At 39.3% G+C, this 23,336-nt stretch overlaps 1 protein-coding gene across 3 annotated transcripts; it reads left to right on the forward strand.

The window, feature by feature from the left end:
* The first annotated feature begins 721 nt into the window (after window positions 1-721).
* Window positions 722-23,166, forward strand: PLAAT1 (phospholipase A and acyltransferase 1). Of its 3 annotated transcripts, none has more exons than XM_081831553.1 (4): window positions 722-846; window positions 8,989-9,127; window positions 13,228-13,496; window positions 19,292-19,540. In XM_081831553.1, the coding sequence occupies exons 2-4, from the start codon at window positions 8,989-8,991 to the stop codon at window positions 19,391-19,393; spliced, it is 510 nt and encodes a 169-aa protein (XP_081687679.1). In that variant the 5' UTR covers window positions 722-846; the 3' UTR covers window positions 19,394-19,540. The 3 variants fall into 3 exon arrangements, with proteins under 3 accessions (XP_081687679.1, XP_081687674.1, XP_081687684.1); XM_081831548.1 differs by lacking the exon at window positions 19,292-19,540 and adding an exon at window positions 23,077-23,166 and having other exon boundaries at window positions 758-777; XM_081831558.1 differs by lacking the exon at window positions 722-846 and adding an exon at window positions 1,797-1,962.
* Window positions 23,167-23,336: the final 170 nt, after the last annotated feature.

Genomic DNA, 23,336 nt, shown 5'->3' on the forward strand with positions numbered 1-23,336 from the left:
AGTGATGACTCAATTGAAATAGCTAGGGAACATAAAGCAAATGCATGTTTATGGCTTTCTCTTTGAGACATTGAACGGGTATTAAAAGGCATATCTGATTCAGCGTAGAACTCTAAAAATATATTACATAGGAAATATGTAATAAAAATATAAGCTCAAAAAAAAAAATCACCCAAAGCTACAGTCTCTCAAGTGTTCTAATTTCCACTTTGCCAGTGATTATATCTAGATCCCTCATGCTTTCCATGTCTTTCTACGTTCTCTATGTCTCCAAAGTTGCCATAACCAGACCCAGTTTCAAACCATGCAGATTCACCCTTAATTTTCATAACAGAACCTGATTCCTTTATAAAGGCAGCTGCATCTTTACATAATTCTTATCCCACTGTGGCAAAACACATAAAATTAGCAAGCTATTTCAGCCTTTGAATCCCTCCTTTTAGCTGAGATTCCATTTAAATCAGAGTAAAAATCTAGGTTATGACTTGTTTGAAGGAGAGTCCTGTACAGAGCTCCAAAAAGTTCACTTAGCAGTCCACCAGGCTTTCCTTACTTAGCTGGCTAGTCTTCCTGGCCTCCCTTTTTTAGCAGTAAGAAAAGGGATACTCTTCTTGCCCAGCTTTATTTTTAAATTTGCATGGCTTTTTTCCTGGAAGCCTCTGCTGGCCTATCTGGCCTAAAAGAGGGTCAGTTAGGCCCTGCTCTGTCACATGCACCTAAGTCATGCTGAATAAGGAACCTGCAGAACCGACCTTTGGTAGGGGAAGGGCAGAAGAGGTGAGGGGGGGAACGGGCTGCCGGAGAGTGGCTTGTCTTTAAGGAAGGCCCCATCCCATCAGGAGCCAGGTAAACTTGCACTGGGAGAAACTAGTACCTGGCTGTTGGAGGTGTTGGCAGTCCTTCCTCTCTCCTTTCTCTTTTCTCTCCTCTTCCCGTTCTGAAATTGATCTTAGGCTAGAGGGTTGTGATAGGGAGGGGTCCAAAGGGAGCAGGGGTCCATGTGTGTCCTCATAGCCCTTGGGCTCTGGATCAGGTTCATAAGCCCTCATTGTGTAGGTGTGTGTGTGGTGGGAAGCAGGGAAATTTTCTAAGGCCACTCCCTCCTTCCACCTTTGCTGAGTTAAAGACCGAGATGCTTTCCTGGAGCACAGGCACTGAGGGTCCTTTCCTGGGTAAAGGAATTTGTGCAGCGCTAGAAGGGTGTATACTTCTTTTTTTTTTTTTTTAAAGATTTTATTTATTTATTTGAGAGAGAGAGAATGAGAGACAGAGAGCATGAGAGGGAGGAGGGTCAGAGGGAGAAGCAGACTCCCTGCCGAGCAGGGAGCCCGATGCGGGACTCGATCCCGGGACTCCAGGATCATGACCGGCAGTCGCTTAACCAACTGAGCCACCCAGGCGCCCCGAAGGGTGTATACTTCTAGCAGGGCAGTGTGCATTCGTGACGAATGTCCACGAACATTTCCGGGCTCAACAAGACGTGTAAACTTAGAAATTGCTGCGCCTAGCACAATCCTTGATACCACAGAAAGTTTGATGCAAGAGTGTCCCAGTGGCTAGGGGCGGGGGGGCGGTGGCGCAATCATCGGTCAGGTTCTGCGCTGGGGCTGCGCTTTGACCGCTGTGTGTGCGCGTGTGTGTGTGTGCGCGCGCGCGCAGGGCAGGTGCCTCGTCGGGGCTCCTCCGAGTGAGGGCTGTGAACCCCGGCGGTGGCGCGGGCCAGGGCGGGAGCCGCGAGCGGGTGCGGCGGCGTCAGGGGGCGCCGGGGCGCGCGGCGGGGCTGGCGTTGGCGCTGGAGGGCGGCGCTGAGCGGTGGTGGGCTGCTGCGCTTTGACCTCTCCCGAGAGCAGATGAAGTGGGCCCGTGGAAGCTAGCCAGAGGGACTGCAGCTGCGAGGCCAGGGCGACCCCAGGACCCCGGCAGCTGCCACCGGTGGGAAAGACGCCCCCGGGCTTGAGCGAGGTGTGCTGGGGATGGCGGGGAGGACCTCTAGGCTCCCAGACAACCTTGTTTGCACCACCTGTCAGATGTGAACAACTCAAAGGACCAGTAGAGAGCATCCATACCCTTCTTTGTTACAAATGGAGGAACCGAGTCGACAGGGAGAGACTCAGTCCCCAAGTCACACAGCTATTAAGTAGCAGCACCAGGACTAGAAAACTGGTCTTGCTTAAGAGGTTTTTTAAACCTATCGTTCTCACTGAATGAATAGGGATAATAAAACAAGTAATTAGTATTATAAAATATTAGATTTGGGGGATGGTGATATTACTTTGGCATTCTGGACTATTAATATGATTTATGTGCTGGAAAAACCCAGCCACTCTGTCCTCCCTGGGCTTGAGCTTCTCATTCCCTCATTCATTAAATATTTGCTCAGCAGTTATTTGTGTCAGGCGCTCTGCTAGAAACTGAAGGTGTAGAGACAAACAAGAACCAGCCCTCCATACTGAGCCGAAGAGATTATTCCCTGGACACGAGTAACTGATGCAGGTGTGGGAGACGCAATAGGGGTTTGATAACGCACAGTGGAAACTCCCAAGGAGATGTCATTTCTGGCTGACTGCAAGAAGACCTTGGGGAGGGGGTGGCATCTGACCTGGATCTCTAAGAGTGGGACTTGGGGGGGTATTTGGAAAGGGGCAGAGCATTCCAGGTAGAAGGTTCAGTGTTAGCAACAAAATTCCAGGTGAGTGTGAGGAATAAAGAATAGTTTGGTTTTCCTAGAATGTGGGGATGAACATATGCGGGCAAGATGGAAGTCAGTAGTGGGGAGCCTTGGAGGGATTCCAAGCAGTGGCTGAGTGAGGATGGTTCATCTGGTGGGGAGGATGGTTCGTTCATCTGGTAGGGAGGATGATTCATCTGGTAGGGAGGATGGCTCATCTCCTCAGCTGTCGAGTGAGGATGTGGGACCAAAGAGCCTTGCAGCTCTGAGGAGCTGTGAAGTAGCCATTCTGGGAGTGCGGGGCTTCATGGAGCCATCTCAGTGTAGTGGGACCATGGATGAAAAAATGCAGCTGAGGGCGCCTGGGTGGCTCAGTTGGTTAAGCGCCTGCCTTCCGCTCAGGTCATGATCCCAGGGTCCTGGGATTGAGTCCGCCTTGGGCTCCTTGCTCAGCGGGGAGCCTGCTTCTCTCTCTCCCTCTGCCCCTCCCCCTGCCTGTGCTCTCACTCTCATCATCTCTCTCCCTCTGCAAAATAAGTAAATCAAATCTATTAAAAAATTTTTAAAATGCAGCTGAAGTGGGAAAAGGTCCAAATCGAATTGGGAGACCGTTGGACTGGGGATGGTCTGTGGTAGTGTTGCAGACTTCCAACAGCATTGCATTCTTGGGAGTAGTTTATGGGAAAAGTGCTCTTAGTATTCCTGTAACACAGGTGGCCTCATGGACATGAGCAGCAGGTCATCAGCCTGTCCCTATCTGTGCAGGGGACAGTTATATCTTTAGATGCATCTAGAGGGACCAACAAGGAGCTTTAAACAAGGTAGCCTGTTTTGGCAGTTGAAACAAGAAATTTCTTGTACAAAGATTACAAATTTACCTTCATGCCACTCCTTATTATGAACTAGACAAACAATTCTCTGCAGATGAACTGTTAAAACCAAGTATTTTTTATCTTAACAGTGACACACACAGATTGTAATAGAGGCCTTTATAAATGTATCTTTCATTGGTTCTGTGTCATCCCATGTTTATGAAGCACATTTTCTTGTGCCCAAGTGAAATGGGTAGATGTGGTCTATGTAAATCAAATTACCCAAGCAGACAGGTTATAGCTGTCTATCTAAGGTCTGAGTCTAGGCGCCTTCTAGATGCTTCTAGCCCCACCTTGACATCTCTCCTGAAGAAGATTAGGGATTCCCCAAGGTCCATTTCCCATTACTCTCTGGTTCTGCATATAAATGTTTAAAAACTTTGTGTTGTTACATGAAATATACATTCTGTGTGCTTTCGCAGCTTCTCCATATGATGGGTTTCTGAGAAGAGGGAAAATATGAAATGTTGTTTAGTAGCAATTCCTCTGGTTAATGATGTTAATCAGTAGTAATAAAGAAGGAGCGTGCAGGCTGGAATAAGAAGACATACCTGGAATTGAATTCTCTCTCTGCCACTTACTACTTTTGTGACTTTAGGTCTGATAGGTAACTCATTGGAGCCTCAGGTTCCTCCTCTGTAAGATGGTGATCATAATAACCAGCTCACAGTTGCTAACTGGTGCAACAGTGTGCTCGAAGTGCTGCAGAAAAGTCAGTAATGGAGGCAGTACAGTGTGAATGAGGACAAGCAGTTAGGAGCAGGGGCCTGATCTTGGAGGTAGGCTAATGTGGGGCCAGGTGTGGGTTCTGCCCTTTCTCACTGTGTGACTTTGGGTAAGTTCCTGAACTGCTTGTGAACGTCATAAGCCTCATCTTTAAAATGGGGGAAATAATTATCTCTACTTTATGGTGTTGATTTGAGGATTACACTTCCCGGGAAACAGAAGGAGAGAACATTAGAGCTGAAAGGGACCTTACAAGGTCTCCTACCCTAATCACCCTCGCCTTCCACCACCACTGTGGGAATGTTATTTTTATCAACCCTGACTGTATTTAAACATTCCCAGTGACAGCCTGCTATCTGCTCAAGATGCTCTGTTCCATTGTTGGATCACTTTCAAGGAAGTTTTCCTCATACACAGCTGAAATCTGCCTCAGTATTTGTCCTCTTCTATGTCCTATATCTTAAAAAAGCTTTGGTCTCTTTTTTTACTAATATTTTTGTTTTTAGGTAACTGTAGATTCGCATGCAATTGTAAGAAATAACACAGAGAGATCCCTTGTACTTTTACCCAGTTCCCCCAGTGGTAACATCTTGCAAATTGTAGTGTGATATCACAGACAGGTTATTGCATTGATGTGACCGAGATGCAGAACATTTCCATCATCTCTAGAATCTCTCGTGTTGCCCTTTTATAGCCACACCCCATTTCCCTCTTACCACTTCCTTGACCCTGGCAACCACTATTTGTTCTCTATTTCTATAATTTTGTCATTTCAAGAATGTTCTATAGATAGAAGCATACAGTATCTAACTTTTTGGCATTGGCTTTTTTTCACTCAGCATGATTCTGTGGAGATTCATCCAGGTTGTCGCATTTATCAATAGTTTGTTCCTTTTTAGTCCTTAGTAGTATTCCATGGTATGGCTGTACCACAATTTAGAGCAGGTGACCTTTTTATAGATCACCTTTTTATAAGGTCACCTGGGCTGTTTTCAGTTTTTGACTATTGTGAATAAGCTGCTCTAAACACTCATGTACAGGTTTTTGTATAAATGTAAGTCTTCATTGTCTTCAGTCTCTGGGGTAAATGTCTAGGAGTACATTGCTGGATCATAGGGTAGTTACAAGTTTTTAAAGAAATTGCTGTATTGCTTCAAGAGTGGCTATGTCATTTTATATTCTCACCAGCAAATGAGTGATATAGTTACTGTGCATCCTTGCAAGCATTTTCTGTGGTCTGTATTTTTTATTTTAGTTCTTCAGATAAGTGTGTGATGCTCTCCCATTGTGGTGTTAATCTGCATTTTCCAAATGGCTAATGATGTTTAACATGGCTTACTTGACATCTGTGTCTCTTTGGTGAAATGTCTTTGTGTCTTTTGGTCATGTTCTAATTGCATTCTTTGCTCTTTTACTCTTGAGTTTTGAGAGTTCTTTATATGTTCCCAATACTAGGCCTTTCTCAGATATGTGGTTTGCAAATGTTTTCTCCCATTCTGTAGTTTGTCTTCTTGAGCTTTTAACAGGATCTTCTGTAGTGCAAAAGTTTTACATTTTGAGGACGTCAACTTGTCAGTTTTTCCTTTTATGGATAGTACTTTTGGTATCAAGACTAAGAACATGTCTACCCTAGATCCTGGAGAGTTTCTTTTATGTGCTTTTCCCCCCCTATGTTTTATAGTTTTACATTTAATTCCATGATCTGTTTTGAAATATTTTTTTGCATAAGACATGAGACTTAGGTAGAGGTTTGTATTTTGTTTTGTCTGTTGTTTTTTTGCAATGAATATTCAATTGCTCTCACACTATTTGTTGAAAATCTTTTGAAAATAGCATATGACCTTTGGCAAGTCAAATTATCCACCTGTTACTATTTCCTCTATCTTGAAAATGAGGGGCTGTGCTAGGACTAGATGGGTGTTATTCAAACTCCATACCTAGAATTTCTGGGGCCCCAGAGAAGCTCAGTAGCAGCAGCAATGAGAGGCAGATGGACTGCCATGCTCCTTCCTGACCTCATCCAGGGCAGAGCTCCTTTTGTGTTTTATATTTTTGTGGATCCATCTGATATTTGATTTAACTCAGGGCCCTGCTGCTAAAAACAAGTTTGGAGAGCAGTGGGTTAGGTAATGTCTGACGTGCTTCCCTGCAGTAAATTGCTGTGATTCTTAGCGCTTGGTGCCGGAACTCGCTTTTCCCTTACATATTAGCCTCCAATCTCCTCCCTTAGTTTCTTGAGTGGTTACTCATATGAAATGTTTTCCTTGTTATCCTACCATCCTTCATTATAAATATGATAAGCTTCATGAAATCAATTAACTTACACTTCATAAATCAGTTTACAAACTATATGTCAGAATTGAAAATGTGTTAAGTACATTAAAGTCATGCAGTGGAATATCCGTTTCCCAGAATTATTGTGGCTGAAAGGATAAGAAACTAAAATCACACAAAAGCCATGAGCCACTTTCTCAACATTGACGAACAGCCACCTCTGTTTTACCATTCAGCTGTCTAGCTCGGGCCAGTTCACAAAGCCTGGTCACTGCAGTTCACCACCACTACTCCAGCATCGGGAACCGTTTTGTACTCACACAGCCGTACAACCACATTTTTCATTTTCAGTACAACACTCAATAAACTACATGAGATGTTCAACACTTCATTATAAAACAGGCATCGTGTTAGATGATTTTGCCAACTGTAAGCTAATGGAAGTGTTCTGAGCATGTATAAGGTAGGCTAGGCTAAGTTATGATGTTCGGTAGGTTAGATGAATAAAATGCATTTTGACCTATGATATTCTCAACTAACAATGGGTTTATTGGGATGTAACCCAATGTAAGTGATCTGTATGAAGGTTTCAATGGGTATTTTCCAAAAGTTGGCATTAGCTACTGTATATTTTTTTCTATAAAATGGAATAACAACATAATAAGCTCAAATAGTTGTTTAAAAAGTTAAATAGGGTTAATTGAGATACTGCATTTGAAAAAAAAAAAAGTGTTATACTACAAAGTGCTCTCTGTTCAAAGGATGATTATTATTGGAAGCTTGGCTAGGTCCCTGAATTCTAGGAGGCAGCTGTGTGTGCTTGCTGAATCCTATTCATGGGAAATGTGTTTGTTTATTTCATAGTATATTATCTATTTTTCCTTTTAGTGCCCATGTGGCCAAAATCTGAACTCCATCTTAATAAGACTCAAACATATTTGACAGAGTGGTTAGACTTAATGGTTTCCATAAAGTTGTTTTAATAGTTATTTCTCAGCAGATGGACAGCTTACATTTGGCTGCATTTCTGTGACAGTGTGATGATTGAAGTTTTCAACAGATGGCACACAAATACTTGGGAAAACACCCTTCCGATATTAAGTGTTGTAAAAAAGACTTTTAGAGTGCCAGAAAAATGATAGTCTATATTCCCAAGTCCTTAGCCTATGCTATTAGGATTATAATTTAGATGGCTTGGAAATTTCCCTTTCTGGCACTTGGATTTATTTTGTAAATGAGCATACATATCTATATTAGAGTGAGAGATGATGAGAAACTCTGCTGTCAATTGGAGATTCAACATGGATATAGCACTAAATCTCCTTTTGAGTATTGATGAATGTCTCTAGCTTCCGCCTGCTGAGTCATCCTACTTCCGTGCCATACATACATAGAAAATGTAACCTTCCATAAAAATCAACCGTCAGAGATTTATATGTTCTTTCTGAAAAGTATTGACTTAAAAGGAAAAAGAAAAACTTCACCAAACTTAGAATTTTCAGACATATTCATCAGCATGGTGAACTCCCCAACCTTCCAAGTTGTCTCACTTCTACAGTGGCTCCCTTACCCTGTTTCTGGAATCAGTAAGTAAAGAATCAGACAGTGAGTGAAGCAGTAGAGGAGTGGTGGAAATCTGTGGGATGTTTGTGGTTGTCACATGGCAAAGAGCATTTACTGATGTTTAGTGGGTAGAGACTGAAGTGTCTACTCCTGCACAGTAGAGTTTGACACAAGGAAGAAGTGTCCTGTTTCCTACAATATGACTGAATATCTGGCTGGCCACTCATCTGAGCCTGGAACTTATCTCTGGTTAAGTTAAATGATAGAGTAAGTTTGCAATATAAGGTATTTTTTTGCACAGAATATCAGTATCCACTCATTCCCTGTTTGTTGATTTTACTGTGCTGATATATGAAAGGCTGAAAGACTTCTCATCTTCTGCTTCTGAATGCTGACTTTTTCATGCTAAGTAAGTGCAAGCATATGGACACTTTATTATAGCTTTTGGTACAGTCACGGACTTAGTGTTTACATAAAATGGATATTATTATAAATTTATTTCCCCTTTCTATTCCAAAGAGGGCACCCTATTAATCCTTCTGAAATTTTGTATATAGGTAAATTATATTATGTATGAATTTCTGGATCTAAAGAGAGAACTACAAAATGCTTAGTATTGTAAAGGAGCCCTGGGGTTGATCAGGATGAGAAGCATTGCTGTAGAAAATTAAGCAATTAACAGATAAAATTCTTTCTCACGTCTTTTTCACTTGTGCGCACATAATGGAATCATTCAAAGAAAAGGACAGTGGTGTGAGTTTAAAGTCTTTAATAAGGAATGCCGTCCCAATAAATTCTGTATCCGTATACTTCTATTGTAGTCTTAAACGGATTTTCTTTTGGCAAGTCATGTCAGCTAGATCTTCTTTGTGTCTGTCATTGCAGATGGCGTTTAATGATTGTTTTAGTTTGAGCTATCCTGGTAAGCCCCAGCCAGGGGACTTGATTGAAGTATTTCGTTCTGGCTATCAGCACTGGGCGCTGTACTTGGGTGATGGTTATGTTATCAACATAGCTCCTCTAGGTAAGGTTTGTTTCCAGCAACTCCTGAGAGCTTTTGAGTTTTCTCGAAATGAAACAGGACGAAGCCAGAAAGGGAGACAAACCATAAGAGAATCTTAATCTCAGGAAACAAACTAAGGGTTGCTGGAGTGGAGGGGCGTGGGAGGGATGGGGTGGCTGGGTGATGGACATTGGGGAGGGTATGTGCTATGGTGAGCGCTGTGAATTGTGTAAGACGGATGAATCGCACACCTGTACCCCTGAAACAAATAATACATCATACGCTAATTAAAAAAATTTGATTGGCGTATCTTAAAAAAAAAAAAAGAAGGAATCATGAATGAAGTCATGCAATAAAACAAAATAGAAACAAAATATAGAAAGTAGATAAATCTATCTGAAAAAGGTTTAGGGAAGGGCATACTAAGACCAAAGTGGCATTGGATAAATCACAAAGACCAATTAACATTAAGATTTAAAACCTCTGGATTGGAAAATAAAAACACAATTAAAAAGTAAATAATCCACTGGGGAAAATATTTGTCACAAACATAATAAGAGTCGTTGTCTTTATATATCACACAAATTATTTCAATTTGTTCAACATTTATTTATAGATTACCCAGTATATGCCAAATGCTACTCTAGATGCTGGGGATATATAAACACCAAAATCCCAACAAACAAATGGGTAAAGAACTATGAACAGTTTGTAGGAGAAGAAAAGCAGAAGCCAATACCTGTCTTTAAAGGTAGTAATCTAGGAATTGTATAATAAAATAGCAGATATTATGACTATCACATTAGCAAATATTTAAAAATGATAGCAGTCAGTGTGGATAAGGCTATATGAAATCAAAACAAGGATACTGTTGAAAGAAATGAAATTCACTAACATCATTCCTGAAAACAGTGTAACAATGTGTATTAAAAGTCTTAAAAGAGTTCATGTGCTCTGACCCTGTAATTGTACTTCTATGAGTTTATTCTTCAGAAATATTTATAGAGATGTAGAATAACATTCTTTATAAGAGTGTTTACTTCTATCTCATTTATAACAGTTTAAAAAATAGACAATAACAAAATAACAAGTTTGGTGAGGATGCGGAGAAAAAGGGAACCCTCCTGCACTGTTGGTGGGAATGAAAACTGGTGCAGCCACTGTGGAAAATAATATGGAGGTTCCTCAAAAAATTAAAAATAGAAATTCCTATGATCCAGTAATTCCACTACTATGTATTTACCTAAAGAAAATGAAAACACTAATTTGAAAGGATATATGTACCCCTATGTTTATTGCAGCATTATTTACAATGGCCAACACGTGGAAGCAACCTAGGTGTCCATCGATAGATGAATGGATAAAGAGGATGTGGTATATACACAATGGAATATTACTCAGCCATAAAAAAGAATGAGTTCTTGCCATTTGCAACAACATGGATGGACCTAGAGGGTATTGTGCTAAGTGAAATAAGTCAGACAGAGAGAGACAAATACCATATGATTTCACTTACATGTGGAATTTAAAAAAAAAATCACAAAAATAAGCAAACACACAAGCCAGAAACAAACTCATAAATACAGAGAGTGAATGAGTAGTTGCCAGAGGGGAGGGATAGGGGGATGGCTGAAATATGTGAGAGGGATTAAGAGGTACAAAAAAGAAATCAACAGTGGATTAATGTTCAATAGGGGACTAGTTAAATGAATTATGACTTTGCCACAGATTAGAATATTCTGTGCTTTACAGAATTCTTTAGTTGCAAGTAACAGAAAACAAACACAAATTAGCTTAAGCAAAAAGGCAAATTCATTGCTTCACTGAAGGAAACTACAAAAAAGGATAAAGATGGTCCTGGCCTCAGGGATGCCTGCATGTAGGGGTTTGAACATGATTATCAAGCCTCACATCTGCATTTTCTTTCTATATGTTGTCTTAATTCTCTCAGACAGTGTCTCTCTAGGAAGCTGAACCAATAACCATGAATATCCTCAGGCTCTCATTCTTACACTCCTGTGACACAATAGGAGAGAGCTAATCCCTGCCTGTTCCAGTAGGAAATAGCATGGAGAATAATCCTAATTGGTCTAGTGTGGATCCCATGCTCATCACTGGATCATCCCTGTGCCCAGGAGAATGAGATACTATAATTGACCCACGCAAAATCTTTTCCAGAAAGAAAGAGACAGTTGTGGGATGGGGTGCTAGATAGGCCAACAGCTACTATAACGACCATTAAAAAACCTTATTTCTGGCCACATTTAATTGTATGAGAGATAATCTTGCATGATATTTATTTGAAAATTCCAGATTAAAAATGCAGTATGTAGTATCATACCTAGTTTGCAAAGAAATAATATATACACGTGAATGCACACATACACACGCATCTGTATACATGTGTTAATAACAGACATAATAGAAGTACATCAAAATAATAACAGTTAATTCTGGGTGGGTAGATAATGGGTGATTTATATCTACATATTTATGTAGTTTTTTCTGTATTTCCTAAATGTTTAGAAATAAGCACAAATTAATTTTTTTAAGAAAAAATGTATGCAATTAAATTAGACTGGAACATTTTTTTCTTCAAGATACCTTTAAAAAGAAGTGTTAATAATCCTAGTCTTACTATTTTGGAAACATCTGAGAATTTTTAATGGAGTGGGTTTTGCAACATTTTGAGATATTTACCTCTTGTTCTAGAGTATTGGAAATAGAAATGGCAAATAAAGTGACATTTATGATAAAGAGCCATTAGTTTCTGCAGAGTCTAGTGATTAACATTAAGCAATGCTACATTATTTCTGCAGTTTTAACATCTAAAAAATAGTAAAGAGATTCTTCTGTTCTTACTTTCATGCATTAAGCTCCATATTAATGTGGTTCTAGCATGGAGCTTTGATCCTGTAGACTGAAATCCAGTTCCTGGTTCTGTTGTTAACTACTCACATCATATTTTGCAACCCAGTTTACCTCTCCACACTTCAGTATCCTCATCTGTAAATTGATTGCATCAGACTAGTTTTTTTAAATTTTAGTAATTCTAACTAGGAGATATATGCTTTGAGAACTTTCAATGTGTAAGATATTACCTGGAAATGCTGCTTGAATGAAAAGGAGCTTGGACGGTAGGAAAAAATGAGTAGAAAAAGGAAGAGTGTCTAAACACCAGTTATATGGAGACTCCCCCTCTCATGATTTACTTGAACAAATAGCCAAGCATAGCAGTCTCGAGCAGATGGAGAGGGACCAGGGCCTGATGTTAGAGCTGAACAATCATCTGTCCAGGCTCAGATACTGACAGTGGCAGCCGGAAGACAATGGTCCCTGGCAGTCTAGGCAAATGCTTGCCAATTAAGGTAGCTAAAACAGAGTGGCAGGAGGTGGGGCATGTAACAGGTGGGCATAGCCTGGGGCCACATCTAGTGGACAGCAGCCACTAGGTTAGGTTCAGTTTCAGGACTTGAAACTTTCTTGGCCAAAAGGAACTGTCAAAACAAAAGCAGGGCCCCAGTTGACCCTAGCTGACCCTTTAGAGGACTGAGATACCATGCAAATTTGGACCCAAGTTGAAGCCAAGTTGAAAGGACAGGTATAAAAAGCAGAGGAAGGGATAAGGAGCACAGATTTGACACTGGGATGAGCTTACTAATCATAATGCACAACTGTCGAGGTCCAGAGATACTAGTTTGGAAGGGTTCAGATGCTGAAAAAGAGCATGTTTTATAGAAAAAGGTGGACAGTGATCTTAGATGTGCTATGCTAGGAATATATACCAAGATCACTAACAATAATGCCAACTGATAGAGATCTTATTCCTCAAGAGTGGTTAGTTTTCTCACCCAGTCTGCTCTATGGGCAGATACAAATTTTCAAAGGGTTTCCTTATATTCTCACTCGTATTGTATTAAGTGTTATTGATAAACTACTGAATGAGTTGTTCAGTCTGGCAAGACTAAGTGGCCTCTGGTTTGGTGATAAGTTAGGAACAGAGCTTCCTTCAGTGGCTTCAGTGACTCCATCACTTCCAAGGGTGAGGCATTGCAATTTTATGGCATTGGGGTTCACTGGGTTGTGTCACTCGATCTTGTTAACCAGAATTCTCCTTATAGAGGATGGCATTTCTGCATCATTTACAAGCGCCAAGTCTGTATTCAGCAGGAAGGCCCTGGTGAAGATGCAGCTGCTGAGGGATGTTGTGGGAAATGACACATACAGAATAAACAATAAATATGATGGGACCTACTCCCCTCTCCCTGTGGAAGAAGTCATGCAACGGTCAGAGACGGTTATTGGACAGGAGGTGGAATATGACATACTTGTCAACAACTGTGAGCATTTTGTGACTTTGCTTCGTTATGGAGAAGGAGTTTCAGAGCAGGTGAGTTTTCTTTAGAAGATATATAAAAAGCTTCTTACATTGGAAAAATAATAACTACTGACTATAAGATTCCCAGGCTGCAAACAAAATGAAAAGGACAAGAAAATATGAGAACTCCAAAGGATAAAGGAAAGAATCGAGTTGTCCAGGGTCATGTAGCAAGTTAATGGCCAAATTAAAGCTAGAACGTGGACATCATGAATTTGGGACTGGAAGGGACTTGAAGCAGAATCAAGACCATAGCTTTTCTGTCAGTCTTAGTGCCCTTTGTCCTTCAGGGTTTGGTTTTGTTTTGCTTTCTTTTCTTTTCTTTTCTTTTCCCATTTCCCTGCCATACAGCTCTCTCAAATCAGTAACCTCACACACTGAAAGGAACATTCTGAAAGGAATGTTGACGTTTTTAAGTGGGAGTTCATTCGCCAAAAACATAGGTGGTAACTCTGGGATTCTTTTCCATTAGCTGAGAGAGGCCAACTAATGACAGACATATTTTGGTGGGTTTGAAAATGATTTCTGTCTCCTTGCAACGCTAGTTTCAAAGGAATTTTGTGCTTTTAAGCAGATCCTTTGATTCATTGAGCTTTTGGATGATTTTTTTTTTTAAAAATGGATCGATTATTTTTAAAATAGCATGCAATGTTGTCATTTCTCACACTATTTTGTAGCATGGCAGATTCCTAACTAAAACCGTGCTTGATTCATTTGCCTTCTTTCTACCTATCATACCACAAATCCAATTCCAACATTGATGTTTTAAACTAAAGATTTATTAAAGTGATATAAAAGAATGAATAAAGGTTCCCGGTATCTTGAAACGGTTGAATCCATTATATAAACGTCTATTCTAAGGAGTGAGTTTACAATTCTTCTCACAGAAGCTTGGGAAGATAGGAAAGGGAACATAATGAAAGGATACATTTGTTTTCATTAGGAAAAAATTTAATTAGAAATTCATTTTTACTAGGAAATACATTAACATAATCCATAATGAATGTTCTATTCACATGTAACAATAAATTGCTTCTGAACCAGAACAGAGGATATCCACACAAATTCCTGCTCACCTTCGCATTGAAAACTAGTGGTAGAGCTAGGAAATGGAGTCCATCCCTCTCCTTTGTAAATGGTAAAGTTGTCCGCTGTGTTCAACAATTTTTTTTTAATGTGGCTTAAAAAAAAGGATTAGAACCATCTTTTTGCTTTGACTCTAATTAACAATCCCTCATCTTTTCACCTTTCATACCCAGAATCAAGACCCATGAAAAATTAATCATTCCTCAACAACTAGAACTGTTCTCTAGCAGGTTCTGTTGAAGACAGTGACAGGCTTTAGAAGCCATCTAAACTTTGGAATTCTGCTGACTGGAGCTAGAACCTCCTCTTCCCCAGGTGTTAGCTGGGTGGTTTAGGGAACATTGTTTATCAGTTTCCTAATCTATAAACTGAGGTTTGGAGGATTTTGGAGATGTTTGAAGTCTGTTAGCACACTGTATTACATATCATCCATTCCCGAGCCAGTAAGACTTAGATGAGTATTATTTTTAATTACAATATTTTAAGAATTTTATACATCTTTGTTGGTACTCTTCAATAAAATCTTCTGATAGAAACTATAGCACTTGTATTATTATTTTCATTACTATCAATAATTAATAATATTATTACTAATAATAGCTAATATTGGATTCATTTTGGATCTCCTCATGGCTTTGGGGTCTTGAGCACAGAACTGTTTTTTGGGGGGGGGATGGCTATGTATTTCTCCTAATTTAAAAAACTGCAGATGCATTTAAAAAGATTAGAAAGGTGGAAGGATTGTGGCCTCATCTTTTTCTTGTGCTTTTCTGTATTTAAAAAACAATAATAGACCTTACATTTTAGAGCAGTATACAGTTCACAGCAAAATTGAACTGGAAGTTTAGAGAGTTCCCCCGTAGCTTCCCCATCAGCCATGTACACAGCCTCCCCCACCATCAAGAGTCCACATCAGCGTGGTATACATGTTACAAAAGATTAACCAACACTGACACATTACCCACCAGAGTCCATAGTGAAGAAGCCAGAATATGTCACCCCAAAATATGTAGCATAAGGATTATTTCGAGCTGAAGGCAGTTGAGAAGCAGACCCTAAAAGTGGGACATACATTTTCAAAGGTGTCCCTCTTCCCTTCTCTAGCAGGAAGGACAAAAGTAAATCATCCAGGACAACCAGTGGTTATCGTTAAGATTCTTCCTAGCCTGGAGAGGACATCAGAGGAATCTAAATGACAACCTTAACTAACTAGCCTTTGTCATTAGTTTCCCATATATTTACCTTCCCATGGTCTGCTGCCCCGGGAAGCCTAAAGCTGCTTTCTTTTGTCCTGTCATTACTCTACAAATCTATTGTTCTTTTTTGAAGATGCTATATAACCCTGAATTCTAATCCACCTCTTTGAGTTACTCTTCCCTGAGTTTCTCCCATGTGTATATATATGAGATGAACATGTTAATAAACTTCTTGGTTTTCTTCTGTAACATTGTCTTTTATTAGCAAGCCTCAGCTGAGAAACTAAGGTGGATACAGGAAAAATTTTGCCTCTCCTAAAATAGTTTACATTAGGGTTCACTCTTAGTGTTGTACATTCTATAAATTTTGACAAATGTATAGTGACATATATCCATCATTACAGTTTCATACAGAATAATTGTCCTGCCCTAAAATTCCTCTGTGTTTTGCTTGTCTATTCATCTTTCCTTCCCTCTAAACCTCTGGCAACCATTGAGCAGTATGCATACTAAGGAATATGCATGTAAAATTCCTCCATGTCTTTTCATGGTTTGATAGCTCATTTTTCTTTATCACTCAATAACATTCCATTGTCTGGATGTACATTCACTTACTAAAAAACATCTTGGTTGATTTCAAGTTTTGGTAATTATGAATAAAACTGCTAGAAACATTTGTGTGAAGATTTTTGTGTGGATATGGATTTTCAGCTCCTATGGGTAAATACCAAGGAGCATGATTACTGGATTTTATGGTAAGAATATGTTTAGTTTTGTAAGAAACCACCAAAGTGTCTTACAAAGTGGCTGTACCCTTTTGCATTCCCACCAACAGTGAATGAGAGTTCCTGTTTTTCCACGTCTTCTTCACCATTTGGTGTGATCATTTTGGGGTTTAACCCTTCTACTAGGTACATAGTGGTATCTCATTGTCTTAGTTTGCAATTCCCTAAACGTATGAAGTTAATCATCCTTTCATATGCTTCTTTGTCATCTGCATACCATATTTGATGATGTGTCTCTTGAATTCTTTTGTCCATTTTTAAATTGGGTTCCTTGCTCATTTTCTTTTTGTTGAGTTTTAAGAGCTTTTGCATATTTTGAATAATAGTTCTTTATCAGATCTGTCTGTTGGAAATGTTTTTTTCTAGTCTGGCTTGTCTTTTAAAAAATTTAAATAGACATTTTCCACTGTTACAGTCTTAACAAGGTATTAAAATGTGCTTATCTTTGTGGAAGATGGCAGTGACCTTGAATAGGCCTGGACACGCTGACCTGTGATACACCCTGACTGTGCTTCAGTGCATAGCACTGTGGCCTTAGAGTCTCAGGGGAAGAAGAATTTTGATAAGCCCTGCAGTCATCTGTGACCCAGCTACACTATGTCAGGACATAGCACTCCAGATTCAGTTAATGTTTCACTGGGCAGGTATAATCCTCAGAATGAGTCCTTTATTATCCCACAGTCGGAAAACCCTGTAAAGGATAAAGTGTGAAGAGTCAGCTTAGGTGATTTTATAATCCTAAGTAAGTTGTGAAATAAAAGCTCTTGTTCATAATAGTTCACTGAGAACACTCTGGGATGTTATATTCTTGCAGGTCAAGTCCCATTACACATAACTCCAAGAGATTGTCTGAATTACTCAGAATTTTGCCGTCTAGATTAAAACTTGTAATAAGTGTTTGGGATTTGGGAAACTGACTACACTGTAGGAAGTAGCTTCCTTGTCATTGTATCTGGCCTATGTGCTCTCAGGGGATTTTGGTTTAGGATCACATTTCTCTCCCCAGGCCTCTTAGATCTGTGGGATTTCTCTCACCTCTTGTGTTTCTAGTGGCTGAAGGAGACCCAGTGGGTTAGGTTTGCATTTAGCTGGGGCCACCCTACCCACAGGATCCTGCCACTTTCCCAGACTGTCATTTGACTCCTCTTTCTAAAGACACCCATTGCACCTTCCTCTTTGTTCATTTCCTGCCACATTTGCCCATATCAGACCTTCTTGGGATCTCAGCATCTGCCTGAAATTATATGAGGGTTAGGCTTGATTTATAATCCTCGATACCTCTCTGATTATTGATTTTGTCCCTCTTTGGAATTTTGTCCTATATTTTATATCTTCCTGTCCCTTTGGCTCCCCATGTGCTAAGTGGGTAGCTCTATGCTGCAGCAAATTCTGACTCCTTCCTGGGAAATAACTTAGGTGGTGACTCATTAAAAAGTATGAATAAAATAACCAGAGTTAGAATTGTAAACTAAAATAGGATTTGTCAGTTGTTTGCCAAAGCCATTCTCCCTGGCAACTGGGGATGGTGGCAGAGCAGGGAGCTACAATGACAGGCCTTGTACCTACAGACCACAGGATGGTGTAATGGAATGAATACTCCTGTCATTGTGCTTCTTTCTTGGCCAGGCCTTTGTGGTCTGTTTCCAACAGGGAAGCTGCAGTTCGGGAGGTAGCACTATGTGGCAGTCTTGTGGGGGTGGCAGGCTATGTGGGGGAGGCCTGTGGGTTAGACAGAAGGCATGCTCAAATGTGAGCTGAGTCAGGATTTCCAGCGTTTGGGTGGGTCCCTAGAATCATTTGGGAGAAATGTTTTGCTTTATTTGAAAGCCTGATTCTTAAATCCCGGAGAACAATGGTTGTTTTCAGAGTACCTGATGACTCTGAAGCATCTGAATGTGAACTTTGGGTCATAAAATTGCACTCAAACTCATGCAGATGGAAGGCAATATTAGCTGAGTGCCATGAAAATCATGAATATTCATTAGATCCCTCATCATGAGGATGATTAATACCTTTAAAGCTATAAATGTCTGAGCTCCTTTATGGACAGTTGAGCTTGAGAGTGGTTTATTTTAGTTTGTCTACATGAGAAATTAATTTTTGACACAATAGTTAACATCACTATCGACTTCTTTTGAAGGTTGTTTATCAAAATAGAAATTTTATCTACCAAATAAGAGCTTCTAGGTATTTAGCTTAGATTACATCTCTGAATTATTTTTCTAGTAGACATTCTCAAGTCAGGAAACACACACACATACACACACACACAAATTTTTCACCCTGGTATAGACCCAACCAAACCAGTGTGTGTTTAGGAGGTAGGGATTGTTTAGAGGGGAAAAACATGGTTCACGACTCAACCTATATCTAAACATCTTGCTGGTATGACCTCAGGCAAATCACTTAACTCACCAAGTTTTGCAAAACAGGAATAATATGACCTCCCAGATGTACTACCATGATTATTAGGAATTGTGCCATAATGAGTTACAAATTGTTGGGGGCCATAAAAATATGAGGAATATATATTTATGTGTATTTAACTATATCTTTGTCATAATTATAAAAATTATAAATTTATTTATGCTTACACAATTCAATTTTGCATGAAGCTTTAAATTTATCCTTTGTACATTAAAAAGGTCTTCAGTTTAGGAAACAAGCTAAAGTTTGGGTTTAGGACAGAGATGCCTTTAGAATAAGATGTGTTTTTTGTTTGTTTCTCATTTCTTTATAGGCCAACCAAGCAATAAGTACCATTGGGTTTGTGGCAGCTGCTGCTGGTGCCTTTTCACTCCTGGGCTTGTTTCCAAAAAGACAAAGAGCAAAATACTATTAATGATTTACTGAAGAGATATTGGAACTGAAGGAATTTGTGAGGAGGGGAAAAAAAAACTGGGATGAATACTTATTTTCAATGCATCATTATTGTTCCAAATTCCAGTGATGGATGGCAGGCTCTTTAATAAATTGCTTACTGATATTATCTCGTCATTGAGCCATGGAAATTTTTCTCCCTACTAGCAAAGATTTGCTGTGGCAGCTTAAGCAAGAAGCAGTAGCCTTTTGAGCAAGCCAGCAGAGGATTTTAACAAAATCACATCATATTTTATCTTCTACCATAAATATTGTTTTCCTTTTTCCTGAGGGTGGCTATTTTGTACTTGCCAGAGGAATGAAGAACGTTTATATGTGATTTTAAAAGAAATGTTAAGAGCCCCAAATTGTTGAGATTGACATCTAACTTCATATTCCTTTTCTGGTCAGAAAAGAAACTGGGAAATTGAGCATTTTGTTAGGCAGTTTGAGGAGCTCTGATTAACAATCCATTTGAGAGTGCACTCCCATCTCCTCCTAGTTCCTGTGTAGATGCAGGTGGAGTAGATGGGAGACAGCGTTCTTTTCTCCTGTGTTTTAGATCCAGTGATTTCCCTGGGAGTGACTCATTTGTCAGGAGTGTGTGACAAGCAAGAGTGGGCTGTTACTTCTACAGAGCTACATTATTCCCTTTGGATTTTGAAGTATTTCAAGGGTTTGACCCTTTTAACCTTAGCAAGAGATCATTTAATGCAGGTTTAAAGTGCCATATTTAGAAAACAATATCCCGTGTTACTGTTTAAGGCTTTTACTGTAAGTTAAGGAGTGTCATTTTATTCTTGTATTTTATTGATTATATGTTGAATGAAACAAATTCCTTTTTAATATGTTCCCAGTGGAATTCTTGTTGGCAGCAGGTGGAGAAAAGTGAATGCAGGTCTCTATACCCTAGGATTGTATCAGACATTACAACATTACCCTACAAACCACACAACTAGCCAATGACATGGCATTAAATAAAGGAAAAGTTCAAGTAAGTGGGGCTGGGAGGGTATGATCAGGGGACTAGGAATGTGGTAGATAAAGTAAACAGAAGACTCAATGAAAGTCTTGGACCTATTAAGCTGATGTAGATTTTACCCAAGGGACAGAAATATTCTATGGTCTAATTGCAGCATTAAGAGTAATGATGACAGAAAGGGTAATGTGCTACAGTCAGGGCCAATAGAGACCCTATCTTTCTTCCTTGTGCCCTGACTAATCTCTTTTCTTTCTTATGATACCAATTCTGTCTCCAGATAACCCCCAAATTCCCCCTTCCTCCACTGGTCCTCTGGGAGGTGTGAGTGTCTTCTACCAGATACCATGGTCCAAAATGACCCCTTCATTTTTATTCTAAATTAAGTTTCCTGTTCCTTTTATGTTCTGCATTCAAGTAATAGTAAAAAAACAAACAAAAACCCCCAAAAAACAAAAAAGATTTTCTAAGATTGTCAAATAAGGGTGAGATTGGTAGCAGTTTAATGTGTTACCTTTCCCAAGGTGTACTTACCTTTTAATAAAAGATGACTGCAGAGGGCAAATCTTACCCAAGGCAGGAGACTCGAGTGTGGTGGAATTACCATGCCAGCCAATGGGAGAGGAGAGGGAGTGGAACTGGAGCAGAGAGGACCTCCTAGGATCCTCAAGTCAAACCTTTCTAGAGAATTCTAGACATATCCACTCCAGAAGACAGTCCCAGCTATGCTATGTCACAAATGCACTTTTAAATTGAATTCGAGGATACCTTTTTCACATAGGTAATGTTCAGACTCCATTGGTTTTCACCCTGAGAGGAAAGCTCACAAAGTTAGTCATCAGTCTTTCCATAAAAATGGCCAGTCTTGATGATGGGTAGCTTAAGACTATTTGTTTACGTTTCCTATAGGTAATCATTGATATGTGGTCATGCTCATTGTGCTTTATCAAACATTTATTCCAAGACTATTGAGTACTTTTAGCAAAGTCAAGTGTAGAGTTCAACTTTATTATGTAACCCTCCACACACAGAAAGGTGTATGAAAAAAATATCATCATCTATCAGATAACAAATAGGTTATTGGAAAAATTGGGTGGGAGAAGCTATACATTTATTGAATAAAGTTTTTTAAAAATCTTTTTATGTTATCTAAATGTCATGCTGTATCAATTGAATCTCTGATTCTAAAGGTCAAATTACTAAATACAGATGTGCCATTTCAAGGAACCCGAGCTGTCATATATTTTAGGTTGACATATATTCCTTAATCATAATCTAAAAATCTTTTTCATCTTTTGATCTTTCATTAGTAGTTACTAAATTAAACACATTTAAAAATTATCATTCTCCAAAGCTGTGCACCCAAGAAAAGGTTAAAAACTGAGGGTTGCTGGAGTGGTGGGGTTGGGAGGGATGGGGTGGCTGGGTGATAGACATTGGGGAGGGTATGTGCTATGGTGAGCGCTGTGAATTGTGTAAGACTGCTGAATCACAGACCTGTACCTCTGAAACAAATAATACAGTATATGTAAAAAAAAAAAAAAAGAAGAAGAAGAAGAAGATAGCAGGAAGGGAAAAATGAAGGGGGGGAAATCAGAGGGGGAGACGAACCATGAGAGACTATGGACTCTGAGAAACAAACTGAGGTTCTAGAGGGGAGGGGGTTGGGGGGATGGGTTAGCCTGGTGATGGGTATTAAAGAGGGCACGTACTGAATGGAGCACTGGGTGTTATATGCAAACAATGAATCATGGAACACTACATCAAAAACTAATGATGTATGGTGATTAACATAACATAATAAAAATTTTTTAAAAAGCAAGTAAAATGTAAGTATAAAGGGTTTATTCTTATAGGAATTGGCATTTATGCTACTGGCTTGTATAACATAGTATATAATAATATTTAGGGTAATGCATTGCTGAAATGTTAAAAACATTTTTTTCAATCCTAAAGATTCCAGAATTGTAAAAGCATTATGGAATCCATACATCACAGTATTAGGCACATAATTGGCATTCACGGGATGGAACTGGCTAACTAATCGCCTGTGAGCCATTAAAGATCTGTTAAATTGGCAAAATCAGATTTATTGTTATAAGGAAAGCCTAGTAGCTAATTTAAAATGTTCACTAGGGATATATGTTCTCTCCGGGTCACAGTGACGTTGATATATATTAAAGATAATAATGTGCAGAATATATTTGCCGAGGATGTACCTTTTCTTGTGGCCATTAATAATTGATTTAGATAATGAAAAGATGAAATGGAACTTAAGGTTGTTTAGCAGCTTGACGATTGTCATGCTGTAGATACAAACATTATGGGTCCCTTCCCCAGGATTGTTTTTAAGATGAGCAATGCTGAGATTGAATCAACTTTTCAAACTAGAGCTTGAGGTTTAATTTGTCAGTAGCAAAAAATAAATAGAAGTGCCATGCTTCTTTAAGTGAAAAGTACATTTTAACAGGTTATCCCAATATCTTTGTGATTTTCTTGCTCTCTGACCCCAAAACAATACACTTTGGGAGATGCCAACGTTGGTGGAGTTTGCTTAGATATAAGTTGTGCCCAAGCCAAGATTATATGCAATTAACAGACATCTCCATCAGTCCCCGCACCCATACTTACTATAGTTAGAGTCGACTTTTCTGAAGTAAATGTCAATTCTTGTTTCTCTGTTAAAGCCATACAAAAGAAGCAAAAAGAGGAATTTTGTGACCTTGGGAAAAGATATGCACATAAATGATCTTTGCAAGTGAATATAAGGTTAAGTAAACTTGTGATGATTTATTGAGGCTTTCCCCCCAAATTCTTTTATTTCTGGAGATGAAAATAAAAATATATTGGTGAAACTTTCAAACATCAAACTCTTCCTCAATTTTCCTTTGTTCTACCTATGTTTACTCTTTAATTTCACTACCAAGAGAACTTGTGCATTTTAGCC

The sequence above is a fragment of the Leptonychotes weddellii genome, chromosome 1, assembly GCF_054177405.1.
Source record: "Leptonychotes weddellii isolate Sample4059 chromosome 1, ASM5417740v2, whole genome shotgun sequence".
Lineage (NCBI taxonomy): Eukaryota > Metazoa > Chordata > Mammalia > Carnivora > Phocidae > Leptonychotes > Leptonychotes weddellii.

Coding starts and splice junctions, on each gene's coding strand:
- PLAAT1 (XM_081831553.1), top strand. CDS start 8,989: ATGGCGTTTAATGATTGTTTTAGTTTGAGCTATCCTGGTAAGCCCCAG. Junction 9,128..13,227: donor TATCAACATAGCTCCTCTAG/GTAAGGTTTGTT, acceptor TTCTCCTTATAG/AGGATGGCATTTCTGCATCA. Junction 13,497..19,291: donor GAGAAGGAGTTTCAGAGCAG/GTGAGTTTTCTT, acceptor ATTTCTTTATAG/GCCAACCAAGCAATAAGTAC.